This window comes from Oncorhynchus tshawytscha, linkage group LG06 (assembly GCF_018296145.1).
Source record: "Oncorhynchus tshawytscha isolate Ot180627B linkage group LG06, Otsh_v2.0, whole genome shotgun sequence".
Classification (NCBI taxonomy): domain Eukaryota; kingdom Metazoa; phylum Chordata; class Actinopteri; order Salmoniformes; family Salmonidae; genus Oncorhynchus; species Oncorhynchus tshawytscha.
The window spans coordinates 44987894-45008030 of record NC_056434.1 but is presented as its reverse complement, the minus strand read 5'-3'; the positions used below and the strand labels follow the sequence as shown (position 1 = coordinate 45008030).

The following is a 20137-nucleotide window of genomic DNA, read 5'->3' as shown; positions in this document are numbered from 1 at the left end:
TAGTACACAAGTATAAACACCATGGGACCATGCAGCCGTCATATCGCTCAGGAAGGAGACGTGTTCTGTCTCCTAGTGATGAACGTACTTTGGTGTGAAAAGTGCAAATCAATCCCAGAACAACAGCAAAGGACCTTGTGCTGGAGGAAACAGGTACAAAATTATCTATTTTCACAGTAAAACGAGAGCTATATTGACTTAACCTGAAAGGCTGCTCAGCAAGGAAGAAACCACTGCTCCAAAACCGCCATAAAAAAGCCAGACTACGGTTTGCAACTGCACATGGGGACAAAGATTGTACTTTTTGAAGAAATGTCCTCTGGTCTGATGAATCAAAAATAGAACTGTTTGGCCATAATGACCATCTTTATGTTTGGAGGAAAAGGGGGAGGCTTGCAAGCCGAAGAACACCATCCCAACCGTGAAGCACGGGGGGTGGTAGCATCATGTTGTGGGGGTGCTTTGCTGCAGGAGGGACTGGTGCACTTCACAAAATGGATGGCATCATGAGGCAGGAAAATTATGTGACTATATTGAAGCAACATCTCAAGACATCATCAGGAAGTTAAAGCTTGGTCGCAAATGGGTCTTCCAAATGGACAAATGACCCCAAGCATACTTCCAAAGTTGTGGCATTATGGCTTAAGGACAACAAAGTCATGGTATTGGAGTGGCCATCACAAAGGCCTGACCTCAATCCTATAGAAAATGTGTGGGCAGAACTGAAGAAGCCTGTGCTAGCAAGGAGGCCTACAAACCTGACTCAGTTACACCAGCTCTGTCAGGAGAAATGGGCCAAAATTCACCCAACTTATTGTGGGAAGCTTGTGGAAGGCTACCCGAAACGTTTGACCCAAGTTAAACAATTGAAAGGCAATTTTACAAAATACTAATTGAGTGTATGTAAACTTCTGACCCACTGGGAATGTGATGAAAGAAATAAAAGCTGAAATAAATCACTCTCTCTAATATTATTCTGACATTTGACATTCTTAAAATAAAGTGGTGATCGTAACTGACCTAAGACAGGGAATTTTTACTTGGATTAAATGTCAGGAATTGTGAAAAACTGAGTTTAAACGTATTTGGCTAAGGTGTATGTAAACTTTCGACTTCAACTCTAGCTGTGTGTACCAGGACACCGTGCCAAACAGCCTTTGGATCGTCAAAAGTGGATAGGTCTTGTCGCTGCCTTATCTGCCAGTAGGATGTAAGTAAGTAAGCCATGTTTGTTGTGGCGGTAGGGAGGAGGACAGGGTGAGAATTGTCCAGTTTGTGCTCTTACGATCAGAGACAGTGGTGAGGGGTTGTGAGTGGAGAGGAGCCATTGAGCAGTGTCTGCTGATGCCTCTTATTAGGCTGTGTGTGCATGCCAAAAATTGGCACACACAGCTACCCAATTTAGGAATCAAAAAGCCCTCTGTTTGGGCTTTTCAACTGCTCCTTTGTCTACTCTGTGATTTTGTCTCATCCAGCCGGTTTGCTCCCCATAAATGGCAATGGTAAAAAGTGCATTTGTTGTTTTTCAGTTTAATTGACCTCAAATTCCGAGCAATTTTATTATTTTTTGTACATAAGCACAGGTCTACGGGAAAACCTTTTTTCCCCCTCAAGTTGTCATGGAGAATATACAATAAATGCTTATTTCTGTTTAGAGACCACAGCCACTGGTGTCTACTGTCTACAGTGCTCTGTGGTGTGGCTGGTATCTCTTAGCAGGTCCCTTGTGTTTGACCTTTATCGATAACCAGACACTGTCTATCTTCACATTGTTTGGCTCCATTGAAGTTTTTAATGAGATCTGTTTAAACAATGTGCATGGTGTGATTAGGCAAGGTCAATGGCAAGGTTGATCTTTGTCACTGCTGTTCTGAGCCTGAAATGGAGATAGCTCTTTTCTGAGTGTCAAGAGAATGCTTCTCAGTATCTGCTGCCAGTTCCAGCAAAAGCTAATGGGTGAGTGTGTTGGGCAGATTATTTCGTCAATCGACTCACACACACACTAAAGGCTGGTTAGCTACCTTGTTATCTGGCTAGCCGCTGACAATGTCTTAACTTTAGAAATGGTTTATTCATTATTACAGGAAAATAAATTCACAAGATTCATTATTAACAAGTTAATGGCGAGCTAATTACAGTGAGTGGGGGCAGGAAAGGGGGGAGGGGGGATATTGGGTAGTACCTCTTTCCATAGCACAAACCTTTCCTTACCTACCCCTTTCCTGCAGTCAAATAACGAGGTGGCCTCATGGATGGAATTAATCAACATTATTATTGTTTGTTTTTTACGCCGAAAGTCCGGTCAAACGGTTTTTAGATGTTTCAGTCTTCTGTGATGTATATAAAGTGTAATGTTGGGATGCAAACAAAAAAATGTAACACATTTCAACTCTATATCTGAGATGGTACAGGTGTCTTCTTTTTTTAAGCCCATAACTAAGTGTGTGAGGTGTATACTTTTGTTTCAAAGTAGATTTGTTTAAGACTACCAAGAAACACTATGTTTGACCCTGTTTTAGCCCACTGCAGTAAAAGGCTAAGAAGGAATATTTGCTATTAGAGGGCCAGTCCAGTCTAGGATTGCAGGTTTGATAGCTTGACCTACCACACATCCCCCCTTCCTTCTCCCTGTGTCCTACTTGACCAAGCAGGTGAGGGTACAGTTGCAGAGAGTCAGTGGCATCTTAGCCGGTCTAGTGGTTCCAGATCTCTTTTGGCTGTTTAGTCAACTATGGGTGTTGTCTGCCAAACATACTGTATGTCTTAGGAGTTGGTTAAACGGCACCAACAGATCTGCGACCAGGCTAGTGGCACCTTGGGTCTGCTGAGAGGTCTGACAGACTGACACACCTCTGGCTCTGGTCCCTGGCCCAGGGAAAAGAAGAGGTCCTGTTTCAGAGGGACAAAGAGGGGCTTGGCCCCAGACTCTGATCACTGACTCTGAAAGCCTGAGTGGCATGTTGACCTAGTCAGGCTAGTCAGCCACAACACTCAGAATGAGAGCCCATAGCAGTTCAACACAGTCCAATCAAGCCTAGATAAACGGATAGTTGGATATCAGAACGCCACAGCCTGCAGAGCTAGTTAGGAAGGGCTGATAATCCTGCATGTGTTTCACTTCTTAGTTAGTTCAAAGGAAGGATTCATCAGGCTTAGCCAGCTAGCTAAAGTGTCAGCTGTTGGGCTTTTACAGAAAAGACCTTCAAATTGCTTCTAAATGCTCAGCTGATCCCCCTCGAAGTAATGCCGGTGTTGGGTTGCAAATGTCACAGGGTGCCACAACTTATTTATCAGATTTTATTTTCAATGTATTTCCCTTGAGCTGTGGTGATTACAGGGGTTTACATACAGTCCATCTACACAGACTGTATAGGGTTCTTCGGCTGTCCCCATAGGAGAACCCTTTGAATAACCCTTTTTGGTTCCTGCTAGAACCCTTTTGGGTTCCAAGTAAGAACCCTTTCTACACAGGGATCTACATAGAACCCAAAATGATTCTACCTGGAACCCAACAGAGAACCTGGAATGAGAAAAGGTTATTTTATGGGGCCAGCTGATAAATGAATGAAAAGGGACAGCTGATAAATGAATGAAAAGGGACAGCTGATAAATGAAAATGGCGCCGGAAGAAATGGCAGCACTTTTACGGGCGCCCAACCAATTGTGCTGCTACTGTTATTTTTCACTGTCTTTTTACTGTTGTTTTTGTTTCTTTACTTACTTATTGTTCACCTAATACCTTTTTTTCACTATTGGTTAGAGCCTGTAAGTAAGCATTTCACTGTAAGGTCGACACCTGTTGTATTCGGGGCACGTGACAAATATACTTTGATTTGATTTGAAGAACCTTTTTGGAACCCTTTTTTCTAAGAGTGTATGTGTCTGCCTGGTAGTAGGGAGTTGTTATTTTTCATGTGATGTTACCAAGTGGCTTGTAGTAAAGGTGCGCTATCTCTGAACAATTTATCTACAAAAGGATATTGGTCGGGGTATTTAGGATAGCTTATTACAGATCATGCATTTAGGCCAAGGCCTATGTATTGCTGTCTTGGTAAGGGACATCTAATTCAAAAGTATGATGGCAAGTTATTTTAAGGAGAGAGTAGTATTCTCTCGAACAGGAACCGAAATCAGCCTCCAGTGATGAGGGGTGTTGGGAAATCCATAGGGCGTAAGGGAAGTGTGTTTACTGTGTGTGAAACCTAGAGTCAAAGCTCACACACCCACCCGCTCTATATATACACACACACACACACACACACACACACACACACGCACACACACACTGCTCCTGTCCCAGGTCTTTTGAACATTTTAGAGTCTGTCTCTTAACTTAGTGTTCTGTCTCTAACTTAGTGTTCTCTTTCTTTCTCTCTCTTTCTTTCTCTCCCTCACTCGCTCCCCCTCTCTCTCTCTCTCTCCTCTCTCTCCCCTATCTCTCTATCCCTCTCTCTCCCCCTCTCTCTCCCTCCCCCCTCTCTCTCTCCTCTCTCCCCCTCTCTCTCCCCTCTCTCTCTCTCTCTCTCTCCTCTCTCTCTCCCTCTCCTCTCTCTCCCTCTCTCTCTACCTCTCTCTCCCTCTCTCTCCTCTCTCTCTCCCTCTCTCTCTCTCTCTCTCTCTCTCTCTCTCTCTCTCTCTCTCTCCTCTCTCTCTCTCTCTCTCCTCTCTCTCTCTCTCTCTCTCCCTCTCTCTCTCTCTCTCTCTCTCTCTCTCTCTCTCTCTCTCTCTCTCTCTCTCTCTCTCTCTCTCTCTCTCTCTCTCTCTCTCTCTCTCTCTCTCTCATGTCTGAGTCAGACAGAGGAAGTAAAAATAGAGCCACATTGCATTGTGTATATATAGCAGAGCAGGGCCCGGGCTCCCAGGCTGAACTGTTGGTTTGGGGGAGCTTTATGCCCAGTGGAGTGGCACACTGACTTTATACTTCACTCTGGTCGCACTGCTCAGTGGATAGAGTTGTGTTAATGTGTGTGTCTCTGCGGCTGTGTGTGCGGTACAGGAGCTGCTGAGCCGGACCTCATTGGAGACCCAGAAACTGGATCTGATGGATGAGGTTTCCTACCTGAAACTGAAGCTGGTCGACATGGACGAGGAACAGAACCACAACGACAGCAGCGAGGACCAGCAGAACAAAGCTGAGGTACGGTACTGTAGTACAGGCTGGGAGGAGGGGAGAGGATGGGTGTGTAAGAATCACAGACTCTGGGCTGGTTTACCATAAAACTTGACTTAAACTCAGCCTGTTCTGAAAATGAATGGCACTGTTTTCTCCACTCAGGGCTTTGTATGGTGGCACCATTTACCCTCAGCTGTTAGTAAGATTCCCACAAAGCCCTATGAAGTAAGCCAACTTTGTGTATTTGCTAGTTAGAGTAGGATGGAATGCCAAGTGAAAAACATCATTCCATTACTAAGGAGTTTGGTCTCAGTGAGGTCTCTCTGTGCCTTTACCACTCTAGCCCCAAAGTGTAGCAACAAACGGTAACACTTTACTTGACACCCAGCATCATAACAGCTGACATAACTTCTCATAACCTGTCATAATATGGTAATAACACTGTCATGACCCTATATTTACACCTGTAGTGACATGCACCACATGACCAAAAGTATGTGGAGACCTGCTCGTCGAACATCTCATTTCAAAATCATGGGCATTACTATGGAGTTGGTCCCCCCCTTTGCTGCTATAACAAATTTTTATAACAAAGGCTTTCCACAACGTTGTAACATTGCTGCAGGGACTTGCTTCCATTCAGCCACAAGAGCATTAGTGAAGTCGAGCTGTTGGGCGATTAGGCCTGGCTCGCAGTCGGCATTCCAATTCATCCCAAAGGTGTTCGATGGGGTTGAAGTCAGGGCTCTGTGCAGGCCTATAAAGTTCTTCCACACCGATCTCGACAAACCATTTCTCTATGTACGGCGCTTTGTGCACAGGGGCATTGTCATGCTGAAACAGGAAAGCGCCTTCCCCAAACGGTTGCCACAAAGTTGGAAGCACAGAATTGTCTAGAATGTCATTGTATTCTGTAGCGTTAAATTTACGTTTACTGGAACTAAGAAGCCTAGCCCGAATCATAAAAATCATCAAAGAACATTATTTCTCCTCCACCAAACTTTACAGTTGGCACTATGCATTGGGGCAGGTAGTGTTCTCCTGGCATCCGCCAAAACCAGATTCGTCCATCGGATTGCCAGATGGTGAAGAGTGATTAATCACTCCAGAGAACGTGTTTCCACTGCTCTAGAGTCCAATGGTGGCGAGCTTTACACCACTCCAGCCGACGCTTGGTATTGCACATTGTGATCTTAGGCTTGTGTTCGGCTGCTCGGCCATGGAAACCCATTTCATAAACCTCCCGACGAACAGTTCTTGTGCTGACGTTGGTTCAAGAGGCAGTTGGAACTTGGTAACGAGTGTTGCAACCGAGGACAGACGATTTTTATGCTCTTCAGCACTCTGCGGTCACGTTCTGTGAGCTTGTGTGGCCTATCACTTCACGGCAAAGCCGTTGTTACTCCTAGACGTTTCCACTTCACCATAACAGCACTTACAGTTGACCGGGGCAGCTCTAGCAGGGCAGATATTTGACGAACTGACTTGTTGGCTAGGTGGCATCCTATGCCGATGCCACGTTGAAAGTCACTGAGCTCTTCAGTAAGGCCATTCTACTGCCAATGTTTGTCTATGGAGATTACATGGCTGTGTGTTTGATTTTATACACACATTTTAAGGGGTGTCCACATACTTTTGTATATATAGTGTATATTACATTCTTTTATGGCTAGTTATGACACCTACATAAGAGTGTCAAAACCTACATTTATTCAATGTATTTTTTCCCTGCCAAGAAGTTTCCTTTCGTTTGAAAGTTTGTTTCTTAGGTCCTTTGTTGATTTAATGAATTCTTTACAGTCATGTTTTTTAATCATCATATTTTCAACAACTTCCCGAAAATACACTTTATAACACTGTCATGAAGCATTATGACCATCCTGTGTCACTTTACTTGGACTAAGAAAATGCACTTTATGACACTATCAAGAACCATTATGACCATCATACTCATATAATCCAGATAGGCCTATCACGTACATGCCCATATGTCAGTCATTAGTCAAAAAGAGGGTGTATTGTCCTGCTCCTGAAATCTGCTCCTGCATTTGTCCCAGTCACCAGCAACAGAGCATTGAGGTAGTAGGTGCATGTCTGACATTAATTTGTGTGCAATTACAATGATAATTTAATATTAGAAATTTAAATTAAAAAAATTATATAACATATGAACATAAAGATGTAAACTTTTCATGTGGCGTTGGCTGTGTCTGTGTGGGAATCATCAGAGCCTCAGCCCTGTCACAACCCCCAGTCTGTCTGTGTGGGAATCATCAGAGCCTCAGCCCTGTCACAACCCCAGTCTGTCTGTGTGGGTATCATCAGAGCCTCAGCCCTGTCACAACCCCAGTCTGTCTGTGTGGGAATCAGCAGAGCCTCAGCCCTGTCACAACCCCAGTCTGTCTGTGTGGGTATCATCAGAGCCTTAGCCCTGTCACAACCCCAGTCTGTCTGTGTGGGAATCAGCAGAGCCTCAGCCCTGTCACAACCCCAGACTGTCTGTGTGGGTATCATCAGAGCCTCAGCCCTGTCACAACCCCAGTCTGTCTGTGTGGGAATCAGCAGAGCCTCAGCCCTGTCACAACCCCAGTCTGTCTGTGTGGGTATCATCAGAGCCTCAGCCCTGTCACAACCCCAGTCTGTCTGTGTGAGAATCAGCAGAGCCTCAGCCCTGTCACAACCCATCTGTCTGTGTGTGTATCATCAGAGCCTCAGCCCTGTCACAACCCCAGTCTGTCTGTGTGGGTATCATCAGAGCCTCAGCCCTGTCACAACCCCAGTCTGTCTGTGTGGGTATCATCAGAGCCTTAGCCCTGTCACAACCCCAGTCTGTCTGTGTGGGAATCAGCAGAGCCTCAGCCCTGTCACAACCCCAGACTGTCTGTGTGGGTATCATCAGAGCCTCAGCCCTGTCACAACCCCAGTCTGTCTGTGTGGGAATCAGCAGAGCCTCAGCCCTGTCACAACCCCAGTCTGTCTGTGTGGGTATCATCAGAGCCTCAGCCCTGTCACAACCCCAGTCTGTCTGTGTGGATATCATCAGAGCCTCAGCCCTGTCACAACCCCAGTCTGTCTGTGTGGTTATCATCAGAGCCTCAACCCTGTCACAACCCCCAGTCTGTCTGTGTGGGAATCAGCAGAGCCTCAGCCCTGTCACAACCCCAGTCTGTATGTGTGGGTATCATCAGAGCCTCAGCCCTGTCACAATCCCCAGTCTGTCTGTGTGGGAATCAGCAGAGCCTCAGCCCTGTCACAACCCCAGTCTGTCTGTGTGGGTATCATCAGAGCCTCAGCCCAATCACAATCCCCAGTCTGTCTGTATCATAGAGAATCTGACCTTGTGTTAAATAAACATGATTTAGTGTTGTGGACGAACGCTGAAGTCCAGGGCACCCAAACGCCCTCGCTGCCCCAAAAGGCAATATAGAGACTGATAAACAGGGACGGAAATTGGCTGAGACGTGAAAACACGACGGGGCCAAAACGAGATCTTCTGACAGACAAGCGGGCAGATGAGAAATGGCACGGAGCAGAAACGCCGGCTGTATTCAAGAAATTCTGATGAGCAATCATCAACTGAGCATAACGCTAAAGACATATGCATAGCAGATCGAATACAATAGTGACATCTGTGGGAAGTCAAATCTCGGTTGTATTTCTAATGAAGTATTGCAATAACCGAGAGCAATCTGACTGTGACATTATGCAGAGATGTCTTGGGGACAGAGTAAGTTATACTGACTGAGGGGGAACATGTAATGTACACAGCTTGTCGGGTCACGCCTCTCTGCCCCCGTCCCAAAAATCAATGATATCCGGGCAGAGCTGGACTCAACGCAGGTCGTGTTGCCGTGGTAACATGAAACCAGTCTGCATTTGTTTCATCCACAAACACTTGTCCCTGGAAGTGACAGCTGCTGGGCCCCATGCACTAATGGGGAATGGCAGAAATTCACTTGGAACATTCCACAAGTGCAAACACTTTCACCGCCCAGACCTCCCCCGACCACCAAGCTCAGAGCGTACAGCTATATATAGAGTGGGAGCGTGTGTCTTATCAGCCGTACTGTAAGTGTAACATCATCTGGCACTATCATATGAAACTTCCTCTGTCCACAGTCCTGGCATTTCTGTCAGTGTATCCAAGATTAGGACATTAAACACCGCCCCGCCCTACTATTCAGGATATGGAGTTGCGCACTACTACTCAGCACGTTAGTGCAGTGGTATTTCAACTTTTTCAGCGGGGACCCCATTTCTGGGAAAATCCTTCTTTTTACCTGTCTCCTCACATTCATCTACACCAGGGGTGTCAAACTCAATCAGCGTACGGGCCACATTGAAAAAACAGACATAGCCTGTTGTGTTTTTTTTTTTTACGTGCAAACAACTGGCCCAAACTGGCCATTGTTTTATTTGAAAAAATATGGCCCTTTATAATGTCCACTTACTAGATGTGCAGAAGATGAACGTACAAGTAGAGATACTTGGGTGCAAAGGAGCAAAAAAATAAATAACAGTATGGGGATCAGGTAGTTGGGTGGGATATTTACAGATGGGCTATGTACAGGTGCAATGACCAGTAAGCTGCTCTGACAGCTGATGCTTAAAGTTAGTGAGGGAGATATAAGTCTCCAACTTCAGTGATTTTTGCAATTCGTTCCAGTCATTGGCAGCAGAGAACTGGAAAGAAAGGTGGCCAAAGGGGGAGTTGGCTTTGGGGGTGACCAGTGAAATATACCTGCTGGAGCGCATGCTACCTAGACTTATAGATGACCTGGAGCCAGTGGGTTTGGCGATGACTATGAAGCAAGGGCCAGCCAATGAGAGCATGCAGGTCGCAGTGGTGGGTAGTGTATGGGACTTTGGTGACAAAACAGATGGCACTGTGATAGACTACATCCAATTTGCTGAGTAGAGTGTTGGAGGCTATTTTGTAAATGACATCGCCGAAGTCAAGGATCGGTAGCATAGTCAGTTTTACAAGGATATGTTTGGCAGCATGTGTGAAGGATGCTTTGTTGCGAAATAGGAAGCTGATTCTAGATTTAATTTTGGATTGAAGATGCTTAATTTGAGTCTGGAAGGAGATTTTACAGTCTAACCAGACACCTAGGTATATGTAGTTGTCCACATATTCTAAGTCAGAACCGTCCAGAGTAGTGATGCTAGATGGGGCCACAGGGCGGGTCTGGAGGTTAGCGGTGTCCAAAGAAGGGCAGCGATCGGTTGAAGAGCATGCATTTAGTTTTATGATCTGTTTGTTAACTTTGCTTCTGAAGACTTTAGAAAGGCAAGGTAGGATAGATATAGGTCTGTAACAGTTTGAGTCCAGAATGTCACCCCCTAAGAAGAGGGGGATGACTGCAACAGCTTTCCAATCTTTAGGGATCGCATAGAGAGGTTGAACAGGCTAGTAATAGGGGTTGCAACAATTGCGACGGATAATTTTAGAAAGAGAGGGTCCAGATTGTCTAGCCCAGCTGATTTGTAGGGGTCCAGATTTTGCAGCTCTTATAGAACATCAGCTATCTGGATTTGGTGAAGGAGAAATGGGAGAGACTTGGGCAAGTTGCTGTGGGGGGTGCAGAGCTGTTGACCGGGGTAGGGGTAGCCAGGTGGAAAGCATGGCCAGACGTAGAAAAATGCTAATTGAAAATCTTCATTATCGTGGATTTATCAGTGGTGACAGTGTTTCCTAGTCTCGGTGCAGTGGGCAGCTGGGAGGAGGTGCTCTTATTGTCCATGGACTTTACAGTGTCCCAGAACTTTTTGGAGTTTATGCTACAGGATGCACATTTCTGTTTGAAAAGATAGCCTTTGCTTTCCTAACTGCCTGTGTATATTGGTTCCTAACTTCCCTGAAAAGTTGCATATCGCGGGGGCTATTCGATGTTAATGCAGTACGCCACAGGATGTTTTTGTGCTGGTCAAGGGCAGTCAGGTCTGGAGTGAACCAAGGGCTATATCTGTTCTTAGTTCTACATTTTTTGAATGGGGCATGCTTATTTAAGATGGTGAGGAAAGCACTTTTAAAGAATAACCAGGCATCCTCTAATGACGGAAAGAGGTCACTATCCTTCCAGGATACCCGGGCCAGGTCGGTTAGAAAGGCGTGCTCGCTGAAGTGTTTTAGGGAGCGTTTGACAGTGATGAGGGGTCGTCGTTTGACCGCGGCCCCATTACGGACGCAGGCAATGAGGCAGTGATAGCTGAGATCCTGGTTGAAGACAGCAGAGGTGTATTTAGAGGGTAGGTTGGTCAGGATCTATGAGGGTGCCCGTGTTTATGGATTTAGGGTTGTACCTGGTAGGTTCCATAATAATTTGTCTGAGATTGAGGGCATCTAGTTTAGATTGTTGGATGGCCGGGGTGTTAAGCATATCCCAGTTTAGGTCACCTAACAGTACAGAAGAAGATAAAAATGGAGGACAATTAATTCACATATGGTGTCCAGGGCACAGCTGGGGGCTGAGGGGGTCTATAACAAGCGGCAACATTGAGAGACTTATTTCTGGAAAGGTGGATTTTTAAAAGTAGAAGCTCGAACTGTTTAGGCACAGACCTGGACAGCATGACAGAACTCTTCAGTAGATTGCAACTCCACCCCATTTGGCAGTTCTATCTTGGCGGAAAATGTTGTAGTTGGGGATGGAAATTTCTGAATTTTTGGTGGCCTTCCTAAGCCAGGATTCAGACATGGCTAGGACATCAGGGTTGGCGTAGTGTGCTAAAGCAGTGAATAAAACAAACTTAGGGAGGAGGCTTCTGATGTTAATATGCATGAAACCAAGGCTTATACGGTTAGAGAAGTCAACAAATGATAGCGCCTGGGGAATAGGAGTGGAACTGGGGGCTACAGAGCCTGGGTTAACCTCTACATCACAAGTATATGGCAGGATGTGAGTACAGTGGAGGTAAACCTAGCCGTTGAGTGACGATGAGAGAGGTTTCGTCTCTGGCGGCACAAGTTAAGCCAGGTGAGGTCTCCGCATGTGTGTAGGGTGGGACGAAAGAACATTTTGAGCGGGACTGAAGGCTCTACAGTGAAATAAAACAGTAAAAACTAGCCAAGACAGCAGTAGACAAGGCATATGGACATTAGAGAGAGGCATAAAGCAGGTGCATAATATGCTGTGACCCTAATCAAAAAGTACTTAATAACTCCAAATAGCAAAATCGTAGCTGTAGGTTATTTTAACATTTTAACTTAAAACATTTTGTTCATTTGTTTTGCACTGCATGGATCACCAGTGCAGTTGAATGCAGCATTGCTGTATGGTGCACTCAGAATGTCTTGTAGTTGAGTAGCCAGGCTACTGCTCAAATGTTGCTGTAATAGGTCTACATGTTTCTCCTTTGCATGGTGTTTTGTTGCAGGTTTTGCTTTTTGGTTATTGATTGTCAAGCTTTAAAAACTGAAGCCAGACTGCAACCCTTTAGGAGCCAAGCTACTTTCCATCCCCTGTGAGCTGTAAACGGCTTGTGTTTATGTTTATGTCCAATGGCAGATGAGCACCGATACATTTTATCTATAATTTCTCTTCATTATTTTTCTTCAAATGACAAGGATCAAAAACCATTTGCCATTAGATTGTTGACTTCATTCATGATGATGACTGCTAGCTTGCTAGATAAGAATGTTAATGTATGATGTTGACATGATCAGTCCAATCAAAGCGACTGTAGATATAACGTGGTTTGACATCATTTTATCTGTCGCCAATGACCTTGAGCCTTCTTGGGTGGGCACTTCTGATGTAACTCTATGGCAACACCAAAGGGGCCTGAATTTTTTAGCTCTACCCTTAGATTTGGCAGTGACATAGTGTCCCCATGAGTGAGAGAACACTGAGACAATCATGGCACAACTAGAGAACATTACCAACATCTACGCTCCGTATTTTTCACTGGCTGCCCCACCACGACAGAAAGCACTGAGCTAGGCTGAAACACCTGCATTTTGGAGCTGCCTAACTCAAGAAAGCAAAGAGACCAAGTTTGTATGAAGCTTTATTAACTCAATGATTTGTAGATTATTTTTTACATTGTTTGCAAACTGATATGTGACACGTATTAATGTCAAAATAAAATGCAAAACAGGCAACCTGTTTAACACTTAAACAAGGAGGCAAACAATGACATAAATAAATAAATTATGTATCATTGTATGTAGCCTACATTGAGGTATTATCTTCAGTGTCACTATGACAATGAAAGCACACTGAAAGAGTTGAATGTGTTACCACTTTATTAATAGGCCTACAGTGTGCACTAGGATGTGTTGATCAGTTGATTGACAGGTGTACTGTAAACTGATAAACGTTCCTCTAGTGTGGATGCTCACCAACGTGCGTTCGAGTCCAGACTCGCGATAAACAGTTACTGCAAAACTGCAATCTGTAGGTGTTTGTTCACATCCATCTAAGTCAACATTTGTAATTGGATGATGAAGAATTTGTTGCAGGATATAATCACTGGCACCTGGTGAAGTTAGCATCGGGCTAACTTCATATTATCTGATGGGACCATCTGCAATTTAGCGTTCTGTCACATGTAAGTAAATCAACAATTTATGTTGGCTGATAAGCATTTTGAGCCGGATAAACTGTTTAAGTTTAAATCTGTGCTTAAGTTCGCAAGTATGCCCCCAAGGTAACTATCCACACATAGACATGGGCAGCAATCCTTCTCCGGAGCAATGGGGGCTGGAATTAGGTACAGAAGGAGACATTGCTTGCAAACTGATATGTGACACGTATTAATGTCAAAATAACATGCAAAACAGGCAACCCCCCCCCCCCTCACAACAGCCCTGAATGACGAGTCGCCACTGCTCTGGGAGGAGCGGTGTGTGTTGTTTGGCGTGCCCCACTTGGCAGTGCTTGATATGACTTTTAGTGCAGAGCATGGCGGGCAATATGGAAGCGAGCCAAAACGAATTGACAAACCAAATCATTGCGTGGGTTGAATAGAAATGTGTCATATTTTAAAATGTTGGCAACCCCACTGCAGTTCCCCCGTGACCCAACTAGGAGTCGTGACCCCCACTTTGAATACCACTGTGTTAGTGAGACATCCCGTTTCACATGCCCTTAGGTTTAATCATAGTTGGCCAAACTGCTAAGAATTTAGTTAGGAATCAACTTTCTGTCCTAAATCTTTGGTGCTTTCCAATTCCCATGGGAAGTAAAGCAAACTTTTGCCCTTGAGTCAGACAAGCCGTTCCTCCCATTTGCACTTTGAGAACTTGGAAAGTAGGTCAGGAACTTTTCTTATGCTGTCTGGCAGCATGTGACAGTTTAACCGTGTCAAATATGATCTGCATTGAAGCTCAGAGGTCCCTTTACCCTCATCCTCGTAATAACCACTTCTGTTATGTGTCACATATTAAAAAAAAAATTTTTTTAAAACAACATAGAAACATTTAACTCACAACAGTGCATATTATTTTGAAACGTTTTTATTATTATTTCTCCGTTTTCTGTTTTGTATTTTTTTCCCCCCTCTCACAGTGTGTGGTAAATCTGATTAGCGAGCTCCAGGAGCAGATGTGTAGGTTTCAGGAAGAGATCCATACCCGGATCATGGAGAAACGGGCCATGGAGGCCCAGGGGGAGAGTGGTGCCCGCAAGGCCTACAGTCAATGCCCCGACGTGGGCTTGGGTGGCTCTGACGTGGAGGAGTTTTGCTGTCGCTGTGGAGGACAGAATGTAGGCAGACTCTCTGAACCAAATGGACGCACTCCCCCGTCTCTCTTAACCCCCGTCCTCCTCACCCTTCTGGAATCCTCTACAGGCTTTAACACTACCCGCTTCTCTTACAGTGTCCGACGTCTCTACCTCTACTACTACAGTGTGTGGGAATCCTGTGGTTTTCATGTGTGCTGTTTGCTTCCATGTCCAGGTGTTATCACAATCTGCATTACTCATTGTAAGTGGTGTGGTGTGTTTGCATATCCGTGGGTCACCTTATTAATGCAGCCAAGGTTTGCTGGTCACTTTCTCCAAGTACTAGGCTTGGTTAATGGCTTACGCTACTAACTACCCTGTCTCTAAACAGGAGATTCATTGTTAACATGTTTTTTATGACTTTATGACATTTTCAAAGAAACATTATATTCTTGTTGCCAGTTTCTTGTTGCCAGTTGCCAGTTTAAAAAGACAACTTTTTAAAATGTGCCTAATTGATGCTATAACAAACTGGAAACCAGACTATCTAACTGACAGGTAATGGCCATAAACATTGGTCCTTTTAAGTAGTCTGAGCCATCCATACTGAGTACAGTATAGGGGACTGACTGACTGGTCACATATTAAAAGGGTCACCTGCTGTGTTTCCTGGGAAGTAGAGGTTTAGCTTTTTGTCTTAACTGCACGGTGTTTTCAGCTGTCAAGGGAACAAACTACTTGGGATTTTGAAAACCTTCCCTTCTACTTTTTGGTGTAGCATGTTCATTTATAAACTGAGGGAACAATGTCTAGATCCTAACACTGGTTTTTGACTGTGGAGAAATTGGTGTTTTCGTGTGGAAGGCACAGTGAAGAGCATGATGTTTTTAGTTTGGAGATTTTACATCAAAGGGACAGTTAGTTTCAACTAAAACATTACAATATGTTCTGTGTTATTCACAGGGCTTTCTGCAAGAACTCCGGTTTCTCAAGAGTAAAGTGGATGAGCTGGAGGGGGAGAAATCGCAGTATGAGAAAAAACTAAAGGCCACAAAGGTAAAAAATCATTTCTGTCACCTTTTTTCTTTATAGTTCACTAATTATCTGTCAGTTTAGTTTATTCACATGGCACTTTGTGACACCCACTTTAGTTATTTAGTTATTTTTGCTTATTAATATTCCAATTTCATTTGAACACATACGGTACAGTCGGAAAGTATTCAGACCCCTTGACTTTTCCCACATTTTGTTACGTTACAGCCTTATTCTAAAATGGATGATTTTCCTCATCAATCTACACACAATACCTCATAATGACAATGTGAAAAGAGTGTTTTATAAATTGTTGCTAATTTATAAAAAATAAATAAACAGAAATACCTTATTCAGACCCTTTGCTTTGACACTTGAAATTTAGCTCAGGTGCATCCTGTTTCCATTGATCATCCTTGAGATGTTTCTACAACTTGATTGGAGTCCACCTGTCGTAAATTCAATTGATTTGACATGATTTGGAATCGCACACACCTGTCTATATAACGTCCCACATTTGACAGTGCATGTCAGAGAAAAAAACCAAGCCATGAGGTCGAAAGAAATGTCCGTAGCACTCCGAGACAGGATTGTGTCGATGCACAGATCTGGGGAAAGGTACTGAAAAATGTCTGCAGCATTGAAGGTCCCCAAGAACACAGTGACTTCCATAATTTTTAAATGGCAGAAGTGGGAGGTGACCAAGAACCTGATGTTCACTCTGACAAAGCTCCGGAGTTCCTCTGTGGAGATGGGAGAACCTTCCAGAAGGCCAACCATCTCTGCAGCACTCCACCAATCAGGCCTTTATGGTAGAGTGGCCATATGGAAGCCACTCCTCAGTAAAAGGCACATGACAGCCTGCTTGGAGTTTACCAAAAGGCACCTAAAGAATCTCAGACCATGAGAAACACGATTGAACTCTTTGGCCTGAATGCCAAGTGACACGCCTGGAGTAAATCTGGAACCATCCCTACGGTGAAGCATGGTGGTGGCAGCATCATGCTGTGGGGATGTTTTTCAGCGGCTGGAACTGGGAAACTAGTCAGGATTGAGGCAAAGATGAATGGAGAAAAGTACAGAGAGATCCTTGATGAAAACCTGCTCCAGAACGCTCAGGACCTCAGACTGGGGTGAAGGTTCAACTTCCCCAGGACAACGGCCCTAAGCACACAGCCAAGATGACGCAGAAATGGCTTCGGGACAAGTCTCTGAATGTTCTTGAGTTGCCCAGCCAGAGCTCAGACCTGAACCAAATCGAGCATCTCTGGAGAGACCTGAAAAGAGCTGTGCAGCAACGCTCCCCATCCAACCTGACAGAGCTTGAGAGGATCTGCAGAGAAGAATGGGAGAAACTGTATATCCCCAAATGTTTTTTTATTTTTTTATTTTACCTTTATTTAACTAGGCAAGTCAGTTAAGAACAAATTCTTATTTTCAATGATGGCCTAGGAACAGTGGGTTAACTGCCTTGTTCAGAGGCAGAACAACATATTTGAACCTTGTCAGCTCAGGGATTCAATCTTGCAACATTTCGGTTACTAGTCCAATGCTCTAACCACTAGGCTACCTGCCAAATACAGGTGTGCCAAGCTTGTAGCGTCATACCCAAGAAGATACGAGGCTGTAATCACTGCCAAAGGTGCTTCAACAAAGTACTGAAGGTGCTTCAACAAAGTACTGAAGGTGCTTCAACAAAGTACTGAGTAAAGTGAATACTTATGTAAATGTGATATTTCAGTCTTTTATATTTAGTAAATGTGCAAAAATGTATAAAAAACAGTTTTTGCTTTGTCATTATGGGGTATTGTGTGTAGATTGATGAAAAACAAAACCATTTATTCCATTTTAGAATAAGACTGTAATGTAAGAAAATATGGAAAAAGTAAAGGGGCCTGAATACTTTCCGAATGCAATGTAATTTCCTCTTTATTTACTTTTATGATCTTGGCAACCCCAATTTTGGAGATAAACTGTTCCTATCTTCAAGCTTACTGTCCACCCCTTCTGGCTTTCTCTCTCTCTAGCTGTCTATCTCTTACTCTCTCCATGTGTGTTACCAGTCGCTCTTGTCCAAGCTCTCTAGCCTGAAGCTCACTGTAGAGCACACTCAGGTAGAGAAGCAGCACTGGGAGGAGCGATGGCGGACCGCTCAGGTGCATCTTCTTCTTCCTCACCCCTAAACCGCCTCTCGTGCTGACTCCTCCTTCTCCTCCCCCTCTGCTCTTGTTGTGCTCCACCTCCTCCTTCGTCTGCACCTGTCCCTCTTCCTCCTCCCCCTCTTCCTCTCCTCTTGTTAACCCCCATGGTTGCGGAATCTCATTCACCCAATCCCATACAGGTTCAGGTGGTTCTACTGAGATCCTCTGGGTAGAGTTTACTAGGAGTATTGTCACCTGTATGACTATTAAATCTACGGAATCCATATGACGAACACCTCTGACGTACCCGTTTTAAGTCACTTTAGATTAGAGCTCAGATGTTATTTTCTTATACATTTAGTTAAATAATGTGGAATGATATAAAAGATTCCTCCAAAATAAGGACATGTGCTTTGTGTTATATATATATATATGGTGGGAAAATGAGAGAAATTCAAAAAATAACAAATTAAGATAAATGTATGAAAGAGAAAGAGAAAAACAAACTTTTGATATTGATTCGGTCCGACAGCTCACTATTCCTCCCCTGTCCTCCCTTACCAAGCACTAATAATACAGAAAACTCGGCATGCTCCAATGGCATTCTGTTATTCAATGTACGTGTTTTGCAAGAGCGAGTGGAAGGGGGATAGAGGGGGCGATACGTACATCTCAGGCTGCAGACAGTTTGTCCATGTGCACAGGATATATCTACACTGTGCTCATCCAGCAGAGACGAGTCAAGTTTGTGTGTGTGTGGTCGTGAACGGTAGACAGAAGTTCACTCTAGGACTCCTGTTTAGTTCACTGACCAAGTTCATGACCTCCTAAAGGTGTCTCTGTAGTTATTGACTAGTGACTACTTCCACACAGGCTCCAGTCAGTTCGGACTGGCAGATAATCATCATGCTCACCTCCAGGCTGCCACTCAGGCTGCCCTATAGGCTATATTGGCTTAGTGAGATTCCCTGTTTAATGTGCATGTGGTCTATTGGGTTTGTACTGCAGTGAAGTGTACTGTTGTGCTTTCATCCACCCTCATTCTCCAGTTTTATGTCTTCTACTGTACCTAGTTCCAGCCCACATTGCTCCAACCTGTGTTACCAGAGAAGGTTTGCTGGCCATGTCTATGTGTGGATAGTTACCTTGGGGGCATACTTGCGAACATGAGCAAAGATTTAAACTTAAACAGTTTATCCGACTCAAAATGCTTATCAGCCAACAAAAATTGTCAATTTACTTAAACGTGACAGAACGCTAAATCTGGTCCCATCAGATAACATGAAATTAGCCCGATGCTAACTTCACCAGGTGGCAGTGATTATATCCTGCAACAAATTCTTCATCAGCCAATTACAAATGTTGACTTAGATGGACGTGAACAAACACCTACAGATTGCAGTTTTGCAGTAACTGTTTATCGCGAGTCTGGACTCGAAACCACGTTGGTGAGCATCCACACTAGAGGAACGTTTATCATTTTACAGTACACCTGTCAATCAACTGATCAACGCAACCTAGTGCACACTGTAGGCTTATTAATAAAATGGTAAAACATTCAGCGCTATTGTGCATGGTAACAGCTGGAAAAGAGAGGCAAGCAATGTGTAGCCGAAGTAAGAAGTGAAATATTAGCTTGATATTAGGCCATTCGTTAGCTAAATATTAGGGCTATAAATATTTACCTGTCAAAGTGCAAGGAAAAAAAAGTTTACAGATTATGAAATGGCAGATCTGCACGTTGCTCTGCGATCCCCGGGTACGCGGAGGTATTGATCAGCCCTATTGATTGGCTTTTTCTTGGGACTCCATAAGATTTAAGAGGAATAGCCGAGGCAGCAGGGATGCCAGGTGCATAAATTCACTACAAAACAATGAAGTCGGACTGCTTCGAGATGTGTAACCTAAGTTAGAAGCGTATGCGCATTAGCCCATAATTCATTAGCTCAATTAGCTCATTAACTCTTTCATTAGCTCTTAGCTTCATTAGCTCTTTCTGAAGACACTATAAGTGTAGCCTACACATCTATAGACGTGTAGGCTACACTTATAGTGTCTTCAGAAAGTATACACACACATTGACTTTTTCCACATTTGTTCTGTTCCAGACTGAATTATTAATGGATTAAATTGAGATTTACACCCAGTACCCAAAAATGTCAAAGTGGAATGATGTTTTT

General features: G+C 44.1%; 1 protein-coding gene across 17 annotated transcripts in view; it reads left to right on the top strand.

Annotated features, from left to right (window-relative positions):
• The window catches only part of LOC112252607 (liprin-beta-2), a 113113-nt gene that overhangs the window by 68973 nt on the left and 24003 nt on the right, over positions 1-20137 (top strand). For 8 of the 17 annotated variants that reach the window (XR_006083621.1, XM_024423998.2, XM_024423997.2 and 5 more), the window contains 4 exons: positions 4997-5137; positions 14629-14826; positions 15748-15840; positions 17844-17972. Coding sequence is in view for 14 of the 17 variants with exons in the window: in XM_024423998.2 (XP_024279766.1) it covers positions 4997-5137; positions 14629-14826; positions 15748-15840; positions 17844-17972 (561 nt within the window). In the remaining 3 variants the exon portion in view is untranslated. The remainder of the gene's footprint in view (positions 1-4996; positions 5138-14628; positions 14827-15747; positions 15841-17843; positions 17973-20137) is intronic. The other 9 variants (XR_006083622.1, XM_024424001.2, XM_024423999.2 and 6 more) reach the window with 5 other exon arrangements.